General features: G+C 54.3%; 2 protein-coding genes and 2 pseudogenes across 2 annotated transcripts in view; 1 reads left to right on the top strand and 3 right to left on the bottom strand.

Moving 5' to 3' along the window:
* LOC144147427 (high affinity cationic amino acid transporter 1-like) overlaps positions 1 to 10,177 on the bottom strand; it is a 942,196-nt gene that overhangs the window by 154,330 nt on the left and 777,689 nt on the right. The gene's annotated exons all lie outside the window — the stretch shown is intronic.
* On the bottom strand, positions 710 to 2,081 carry LOC144147429 (protein D1 pseudogene; annotated as a pseudogene).
* Positions 4,054 to 4,701, bottom strand: LOC144144705 (uncharacterized). Its single transcript, XM_077676233.1, has one exon. The coding sequence runs from the start codon at positions 4,567 to 4,569 to the stop codon at positions 4,054 to 4,056; it is 516 nt and encodes a 171-aa protein (XP_077532359.1). The 5' UTR covers positions 4,570 to 4,701.
* Positions 6,020 to 8,054, top strand: LOC144147428 (protein D3 pseudogene; annotated as a pseudogene).

Genomic DNA, 10,177 nt, shown 5'->3' with positions numbered 1-10,177 from the left:
GAAGCGAGTAGATGCGCGTCCTATTTTTAACGCGAAGCTTTCTTCGGCTCTTCACCCGGTTTCACGGGGGAGGGCGCTGCTGCTGCTGCTGCTTTCGGGCCGGGTGCGGAGCTTCCCCGGATAACGTAAGCCGCCGCGTATCTCAACCGCCGCGGCCGGCAAGCTGTCTATGCAGCTTAGCCGAGCCAAATTATACAGTTCCAGTTATCCATTTATTGAAGCTTCGGTTAAAGAGCTTCCATTTCGCATGCGTTACAGCCAGGCAATATAATGGCGTGCGTGCGGGCCGCCACGCTTGTAGTACGTGGATGTGTACATGCCAAAGTGGGAAATTTTTGTTCTGCGTGACCGAAGCTAGCTGTCTCTTTATTGCATTATTTTCAGAGATGTGCGCTTCGAGCGCTCTTTTTCCGTTTTTCCGTGAGGCAGCACACACACCCGCCGGCGGCCACATTGGAACGCTACTAAAAACAATCAGAATAATTGGTATATAATAAACCAGTTTGCTTAAGCTAATTAAAACGACCATTAAAATTATCATTATGGAAATATTTCTTCAATTTTCAATTGTATCCTAATTATGTTTACCGGCTTTATCTCCTTTCATTCAAATTTCTTGTCTTGATGGTATTTTAATGCCACTCGAGTGTCGCTGAACCATTTTTTCATCGCCACAAGGCGTGCAGGACATGAACGGTTACCACCTTTGGGGACAACACGGAGAGGTTTGGCCCAGCAACGATGTCTGGAAACCGAGAACCTTAGGGTCACCTGTAACCAGCCGTTGGGCTCCCTCAAATATACCGTTTGTTTTCGGGCTTTCCACCCACCACTGCTTAGGACATCCGGGCCAGCTAACGCACATTCAACACTTGCAGGTTTCAGGGCGAAACACTAATTCCAGGCGAGACGCGGTGTTCCCGGGCGGCACACTATCAAAGGCGGAAATCGCAGCTGCTCTTATCGACGGTGCTAGGCATTGAGGGGGGAACGAACGCTCAAATGGAGAAATCGAAACGACACCCACTGCGCCAATGAGCGAGCAATGGAGGCACACTGTGGTTGACAAGCAGCCATTTTTTTTTTTTTTCACTTTGACTTGACTGTCGGCAGACGTGTCGAGGCGAATCTAGGAGTGCTGGGCGTAGAAGAAATTGGCGGCCACCAGCTTCTTGAAGGCGACCTTTTTGGCGAAGCCGGCGAGGTCGAACTGTCCGCGCTCCTTGGGGAAGCTCCTGACGCGGAGGCGGGAAAAGGCGCTGGCCTGCTCGTACACGAGGAGCACGTAGCGGTGCTTTCCCGTGCCTGGTGGCGGCTTCGGTCCCGCGTACTTGGTCACCGGTATGGTGTCGTTGTGCGGCACGTTCACCACCAGCCAGTGCAGCCAGTGCCGCATCGTGGGAGTGGCGCGGGACGGCGCATCGGGATCCAGCATAATCACCGTGTACCTGGAATGGCGAGACGTGCATTGCGTGCTGCAGCAGAGAGCGCGGTCGAGGGTGCACGGTGGGTGCTCGAGGTGCACTGAATCTGAGGACGTGATTTTTCGCCGCCACCACCCGCGTCTCTGACCAACGTTACCGTCTCTGACCGCGCTTTATGCAACAGGTCCCTTGCAATCCTGTAATAGAGGTGGAGGACCGCCCAGGGACTGCCATACATGAATCTATTGGCAAGAGCAGATGGGAGTGTAATATGACAGATCAAAACTGCATACAGCTCTCAATACCGGAAATGAATACGGCCCTTCAGGTGTGTGAAGCGGTGACTCCATGAACAGTTGTGACCGGGGGAGGCATCCAAGCTTCGTAGCAACGCTTAGACGGCTCAACCACGGCGCAGTCTGTCGAATGACATTCCCTGCCACGGCTTCGAGGGTGCATGGAAGACGAGTGAGCGAGCATGACGGACAAGTTGGGCTCATTGTTTGCGCGTCCCAACGCGAGCAAGCTGTGCCGATGGGCCGCGGACAACAGCGTGCAAAATGGAGCGGCGATGGCTGGCGACCGCCCGGCCCCTGTCGTCCTTCGTCGGTATAGTTTCTAGCGCTCTGCAGGCCTACGATAGAATGCCAGTCTAGCCACGAGTCCCCCTTGATCCCGACCACCGTTGTTGCGCAGTCAGACGCCAGCAACGGTGCTGCTGGGGCCGGAGACGATGGTGGAATGATAGCTAGCCATGTGACACTGCTGCGGCGGTGGGCTAAGGAACGGCGCCCGGTAAAGTCGTCGCGCATCAGGTAAAGTGTGGCTCATCAAAGCCGCCTGTATAGGCTTGCCCGTAGCGCACCTGTCGACGCTAATGACCACACCGCCGCTTCCCTGATGCTCTCTTCCGCGCAATGCCGCAAGCTAGCATTTGCTCCCGGCCTGCAGGGCAGTCAGCGTCCGCCGGGCAGCGCCGCTTCCAGGAAACCACACCAATGGATTTACATGCGTTGTCCAGCCTCCGCAAAGTGGCCGTTCTGCTCCTCCCTGCCCATAAAGAGCCCCTAGAACGCCTGCTTCGGCCGCTCACTCCTTGTGCGGCACGCTCCAGCGGACATGCCGCAGCTGCGTCCTTCTGCTCCCGCTGGAAAGCTAGTGGCCTGGCAGGCAATGTTTTACAGGCGGCGTTTCTAGGGCTAAACGGAAGGAGCTTTAGGAGACGCGTCAGAGCCTCGCTTGGCGGCGCCTGTAATATATTTCGATGTGACATCACTAAAATTCCGCCAGCGCGTTTCAACACGCTCACATTTGATGTACACACGTAGCATTGCCTTTACGGAGAGCTCACTAAGCTGTATAGCGCACTTGAAAATTGGCTGTACTTCTTGGGGACACCACTTGAGGTTTGAATACGACAGCGGAACTGGTTCATACGGACCGCTAGAATCGTCGCATCACATCAGAGATATTCAGTTGTAGGCACGTGGGAGAAAAAAAAAGACGTTTTCCTGCTTGTTGCGTTTGCTCCTCTCCAAAATGCTCTCCCGTTGTCCCGATCCTGCATAGAAATGGTTCACGCCCTGCGTTTTTTTATCTCTCTCTCTGCGTGTCGTGGGTGGTGAGGAGAAGGGGGAGAGACAAGCTGTCAGGCTACGAACGTGCACGTCCTTCCGGGTTTTCCTTGTAATAGCCGATGGCGACGATTGCAGTGTTTCACCCGGCCTTTGGAGCGCGCCCTAGTGCAGGGCTCCCCCGGATTAGTTTTGACCGCCTGCTGGGGTCACGCGCCCAAATCTCGACGCACGGCCACTTTTGCTTTTCGTGCCCGTCTGAAAAGCAGCCACCGCAGCGGCCGGGATGGAATGTCCTTGAGCGCCACAGCGCCTCAGCCACCGCGCTGGGTTTTAGTTATAAAAGCGGCCGCATTTACCCCGCGGCTAACCAGAGTAACACCTGTCTTTGTGGCGGCTAATCACTTGCCGAAGAAAAAATGCAGTTGATACTTTTAGGCCGCTAACGAATACATTTGCGAAGAGCTATGCGCAACCGCATTTCCTCACAATTTTGGGAGGCAATAAGATTGATGCAATACCCTGCTGTTAGCACAAAAACCGATGTTTTAGACTTTGAGCGAGGATGGGGTTCGTATTTGAGCAAAATCCCGCACTGGCGAATAAGAACTTAATTAATTGTAGGGTTTAACGCGCCGACGCAACGCAGGCGATGAGGCGCGCCGTTGTCGAGGGCTCCGGATTAATTTTAACCAGCTGGGGATCTTTAACGTGCGCCGAAATCTCGCACACACGGGCGTTTTTGTTTTTTGCCTCCATCAGAAGAGCGGCCGCCGCGGCCGAGAACCGAACCCGTGACCTCGTGGTGGCTAACGCGCCGTGCTGCTAACCCGTGGGGGTGGGTTCGATTTCAAGTAGCGGCGGCCGCTTTTCCGATGGCGGCGGAAAGCAGAAACGCCCGTGTGTCGAGACTTGGGCGCACGTCAACAATCCCCAGCGGGTCAAAATTAATCCTGAGACCTCTGTTACGACGTGCCTCAGCGCCCCAGTGCAGCGTCGGTGCGTTAAAGGCGCAAACTGTGAATGCAAGCGAGTGGCGGAAGCGCAGCCCTTTCTCACCAGCTTGCAGGTTTTCCATTGAAGTCCACGTTGGGCGCGCGAGCGGTCTTCGCGGGAGAGAGCGTGTTGCCCAAGCGCACGACGCCGCCATTACCGGGGAAAGCCACTTCGGCCAGGCGCTCCGGCGCCTCCCCTATCACGTCGGGGATGACTCCCGACTTCTCGAGGCTCTCCCGTAGCTCGCCGGCCGCGTGGCCACTGCCCACGGCGACTACCAGCAGGAGCGCGGCGGCGGCGGCGGCAGACGGACGCGAAGGATCCATTCGCAGGGCCACACGCGCTCTCGCGCACTGGCCGGGCTCGAGGACGAAGACGAAGACTGAGCACAGTCGGGTGGCCATGGTGGCCGCCGTTTTGGCGACGACCGCGGCCGCCAGGGCAACCAGTGAGTCTGGGCGGCGCGACGCCTCCTTCCACTCCTCACACGTCATAATGACGCAGCAGTCGTCATTATGAAAGGCATTCCTCCCCTCCTCCGCAGCAAACAACGCTAAAAAAAGGGGGTGGCTCATGGTGTTTCCCAACAACTGACTTACGAGGGTAGCAGTATTTTTAGTGCGAGATTACTCGGTGTCAGATAGGTCAGACGTCTTCGGCACCTCTGTACGGCGCCCGCAGCGGCCGGTGGACGGCCTGCACGATAGTCCGACTACACACCAGAGGGTAAAAAACTCTGTAGAACTTCAGAGAATTATCTACTAATGCATATATTCTTATGCCGCCTGTCTTGAGTGTGAGTTTTTCCGAGCCAAATTTTTTGGTCTTTCTAAATCCTCTCCTAGGAATTAGCTTCAAATTAAGCTATTATAACGATTGCAGTGAAACTTTCGGGAAATATTCTTATTTCGGAAATGCAGGGCGTTACATGGTTCGCCATTTTTCGTAATTATTTTAATTTTTTCTTACTTTTTAGTTTTTCAAATTTTCGTTCGACCAATTACGTCCATTTGCGCTATTATAGCGATAACAGGGGGAACTTTCGCGAACTCTGCATTATTCGGGAAATGGCATGCGGTATACGTTTTGACATTTTCCTCATTTTTTTATTACTTTCCTTATTTTGTAGTTTTTCAGAATGTCGTCTGATGAATTATCTCCATTAACGTTATTACAACGATTACACTTGTAACTTTCGCGAAATCTGCGTTATTGTAGAGATGCAGGGCGTTACACTTTTCGCCATTTTCCGTATTTTATATTTTTCTTATTTTTTAGTTTTCAAAATTTCGTGCGACCAGTTATCTCCATTTAGGCCATTATAGCGATTACATGTGCAACTGTCGCGATATCTGCATTTTTGTGGAAATGCAGGGCGTTACACCCTCCTGGCTGTGGGGGCATTCGGCAAAGAATGATACGCATTAAAACTAGGTGATTGGCTCCGAAAGAAGTTTGGGTCCGCGTGGCACCTGCCGAACACGGGACTGGCGCGCATCCCCGAAAGCAGCACAGCAGCTCGTCGAGTCTGGCAGAACCACTGATAGGGCACGGTCTCGAAGTGAATGCTGCCCTCAGGTTGGAAACGAATTTCGGAGACTGCGCGAGAACTGTGCGGATGATAAAGACAGGAAAGCAGCGCAGTGCGTTCCCGCTATCTAGACGCGTCCTCTTTGGTGATGCCAACGCGGCTGTCTGCCCATTTACAGTAACCGTTCGAGGGGGAAAAAGACAATAGTGATTGGCTTGCGGCGCTTCGTTTAGAAACGTACGTTAGCGACATTTACTGAGGCCTAAACTTCTAAGTTTGAGCACGATAGTTACAGTGGTAACACTACTTGAAGTAGCCAACTGCGTCCTTCACCTTTGCACTCTTTAAGCGGGCAAATCCAAAAAAACAAAAAAAAAATCAAGGATACGTGAGCACCTCTTATTGGCTACGAATGCGAAAAGATGAATGTTCCATTCAACAACGCGGAGAGCTGCTTCCGTTCTTGCCATGCAAGTAATTATTTCGAGTTTTGTAATTGAACTGGTGTGGTTTAAGTTTGAGGGGTTGTAGATTAGTATGTATACCATAGTTCTTTTTTTTATTTTTGGCGGCCATTTCTAGAACTAAAGTGCGAATTCGTTTTCAAGCAATACGGATATGGCTTCGCGCCTCCTCTCTGCGTATTTCGCCGTGTTAACTCCTTCCTCTTCCATCTTCCACGAGAGCGCCGTCGCCAATTGCTACGGACGTCGTTCTGAGCGCCGTTCGTGGTTTTGCCTGCACCACGACTGTGGCGCACGCAGCCCGGATGTCTAGTGGCGCTCGAGGCCCGCGCTGTGTTCGCAGCCTGCAGTGCCCAGCAGGTGGTGCCAAGCAGCGTGCGCTCAATTCTCCGAGCAGCACTTCTCAAGAGTCGCGGATTCAATGCCATCTATGCGCTATGAATGAACGCGCCGCAGCCCTCACTGGCAAATCCTGGCCAATTTAGCCCAGTGGGAGTGTTTAAGGCCTATGTATAAAGCATTGACGTGTGCTCCCCTGAGCATTAGTGAGCAATAACTTGCCAAGCACCTCTTGTGCCGGTTGTTGAGATTTTCCGAGTCCAAGGCCGCAACGCCCAGGACAGATCCGCCGTTGCCATTATTCTATTCTCGTCCAATGCAAAACCATCCCATTTTTTTATTGGGATAAATTGCCGTATCTTTACCCTCTCTGCCTCGCCGACAATTTTGCCAGCCGTGCCGCTGCCACGCACGCTCAGATCCGACGACGCTTTTCCTGCCCACAGCGCTTTCGAGTCAGAAGTGTGAGAAGAACGTATACAAGTCGCCCACTAGCCGCGAGTGGCGTCTTTTAGGCTTATGCGATTGCAACGAGTCTGCCAGGTGTGATAGGGTATGTGCCTGTTGATAAGGGTCATTCCCCTAGAAACTATCATCGTCATCATTGCCACCAGCGCAGCCATCGCTGACCGCCGCGGCTGCCGAAAGGGCTGCGATGTCGGCGGCGGCTTTGCGATCTCCTGTTTTACCACGGGTGCGCTGACCTGCGAACGCTTCTCTCGTCGAGTGTTTGCAAAGAAGGCGCTTCCAGCACCAGCGGCCACTCGGTAAACAGCCGCCGTCGCAGCAACTTCTGGAAATGGGCTCTCCGGCGGTGGCGCCGTGGCGGGCGCTGCTCGCGGTCCTGCTGCTGTCTAGGCGCGCCTGCTGCGACGACAAACGTCGGGAGCTCGCGCTCCTGGAAAAGGCGACCCGAAGTGGGATCGTTCCGGACCTGATCGAGGCGCTACCGAAGGCCATGCTCAAGGCCAGCTTCGAGGCAGGTCGTATCCAGATGGGCAACGCCTTCACTCCCAAGCAGGCGTCTAGCGAGCCCATGAGCGTGGAATTTCCGCGGACGGCTGGCTACAAGTACGCGATCGCCATGCTCGACCCGGACGCCCCCAGCTACAGGGAGCCCAAGTTCCGGCCCACCCTGCACTGGCTCGTGGTGAACGTGGACGCGGGAGACGTCGCCGCTCCCGTGGACCTGAAGACGGGCACCCTGCTCTACAAGTACCGGGGCCCGAAACCGCCACTCGGCTCGGGCCAGCACCGCTACGTGCTCCTGGCGTACCGGCAGCAGCGGGACGTCCCCGCCTCCGCCGCCATAGCCTTCGAGAAGCGCAAAAACTTCAACATGGGCAAGTTTGCCAACGACGAGGGCCTGGGCAAGCCCGTGGCCATCAATTACTTCATCTCCGAGGACTGCCACGTGGACGGTGTCACGCCCTTCGTGGTCTGGGTCATGGTGGTTCTCGTGGCGCTCACCGGCGTAGTCGGCCGCTTCGCCATGGTTTCGCCGTGATCCACATCTTTTGCCTCTTGCTGAGTCGCGCTGGGAACGCCCACAAATTCGGACCATGCTATGTGTGGCCAGCCGGCTCTAAGCGATGCGACTGCGCATTCGGCGTACAATCCTGCTCGGAAAGAGTGCGCGTTCTTGTCTTGCCCGTTGAAGTGAGCTCCCTGTTGGCGGAGCAAATTACCTGCCACCGACGCCGAAGAGAAATTGTGCCACTCACACTCTGAGGGGCAAAACTCGAAATACATCGCTGCTCTGTCGTCTGCGCTGAGGCGCCAAATTCGTTGCAATTAACAATTTTGTCGCAAATAAAGGCAAACTGCAACCATTGCTCACAGTAAACACGTAGTTATTTCAGTGCGCTGCAGTAAAGCAGACCACGCCCATTTAGCCGGCATTAAATTATTTTCTTCCATTCACGAGCTAGGTTAGGGTAAAAGAAGTAAATGAATTGATGCATATGGTGCTGCCTAATTGCCTAACAAAACAAACGAACGTTTACTAGCGTTTTAAGGAAATGAATTCTGCTGTCAAGCAGTCGAGGTCACTTTGCCAGCTTTTGCGTTCGCCCGTGCGCTGAACTTGTGTACACAGGGAAACAGGGCGCTCCGGCGTCCTTCAGAGCACTCGAAGAAACGGCTGTCTGGCGAACAAGTGAGGCAAGCGGGCGGCCAACGTGCGTCCACAGCCGAGCGCAACATACTTGCTCACCGGCAGGAAGAACATTCGTCGGGGCGCTTACCAGGCCTGCCGAGGTGCTCCCAAGGCGAAAACCCGGCGGAAACTCTCCGCTTTTGTTTCCTTGCGATTTTGCGCAAATCATTCCAGCCACCTTCTTTCCTGCTATACAAGCTATTGCGCTCTCCCGCATAACCAAACCACCTCCAAAGATCATGCTGACTGATTCACAAGCCGCCTGCCGCAGGCTCTTGTGGGGACCGGTGGCCCCCGCCACAAGCCGGTTTCCGAAAGAACATCCGCCTGTCCGTCGGGTGGACATTGTGCGGACTCTCCCCCACCCAGCATTGACGGACAACAATTTCGCTCATCGACAGGCTCGACACCTCACTCACTGAGCGGCTCAGACCGGGGCTGCTTGTGCACCTCTCCTCACCTACCAGGAAATCACCCAATACTACCGAAACACGAGACAGACCTTCCCCAGTCGTCACACATCTTTGACCAAAAGCCAAGAAACCACACTCAGACAAATTCAAGGAGGCACATTTCCCCACTTCGTTCATATGCATTTGCTCTTTCCTACACAGTAATCTGATAAGTGTAAATTCTGCCAGGAAGGGCGAAAAGCAAAAAAACGCCCGTGTGTACGAGATTTCGGCACACGTTAAAGATCCCCAGGTGGTCAAAACTAATCCGGAGACCTCCATAACGGCGCGCCTCATCGCCTGCGGTGCGTCGGTGCGTTAAATCCTACAATCAATCAAATTCTGCCAGGAACCAGGAACTCTGACACACATATTATTGGACTGCACGAAAAACTAAGACCTTCCGCCCCTGAACCCGGCCATCCTCTTCCCCTGATCAGTGGGACATACTGCTGTACAGCTGTCGACCTGAGGACCAGCTCCTGCTTCTGACCAGGGCTGCCGTCAGAAGTACTTGGAGCAAGGGAGCTGTGGCCGAACCGCATAGGAGCGCCGTGTAGCTGCACCGGCGGTAAACTAAAGGAGCAGAACACGCATGCGTGCCTGCCGACGCCGATAGCCCCTCTGTACTTCTTAACCCACTTCTCTCGACGCGGCTTCGAGCGTTGTTCGCGGCATACTGGTCTCTGTGAAGGCGCTCCTATGAGGTTCGGCCACAGCTCCCGTGCTCCAATTACTTCTCTCGGCAAATATTTCTAGGGACCACACTGTACAGCCCGTGTGCTCCAGGGCTGAGGAACCACTCTCTTATTATTGCGTAATAAAGTTGTCTTTCTCTCCCACGCCAGCAAGCAGACTCCGCAGTTTCCCTACACTCGTGAGTCTGCGCGGCTGGTGGGCGCCGGCGCTGCTAACGCGCCATCCCTTTCAGGCCCCACCCTTCACGCGGCACGCGCGATCCTGCAACATTTATGTTTCAAATTAGATGCTTTGTGAACGGGGCACACTAGTCTCTCGAGGCTACTTATTCCTGGCCAACGCCCCCTCCGCCGTTGGGCTCCTACTGCGGGGCCTGGGTTGACATCTCATCGGATCCCGCCCAAATATAAAAGCGGATTTACTCTAGTTTCATTTCATTCGCTGACATCACGCCCGGCAATGGGTAATTTTCCTCGGCGTGCGTGGTGCCTCACAAGTTCCCACACAGTTATCTAATTTTCGTGGTCAGCCTGCGTGGGA

This window comes from Haemaphysalis longicornis, unplaced genomic scaffold, assembly GCF_048455015.1.
Source record: "Haemaphysalis longicornis isolate Haplotype H1 unplaced genomic scaffold, Haemaphysalis longicornis Haplotype H1 scaffold_7, whole genome shotgun sequence".
NCBI lineage: Eukaryota > Metazoa > Arthropoda > Arachnida > Ixodida > Ixodidae > Haemaphysalis > Haemaphysalis longicornis.
The sequence above is the reverse complement of the archived record's forward strand: the minus strand, read 5'-3'. Positions and strand labels throughout refer to the sequence as shown.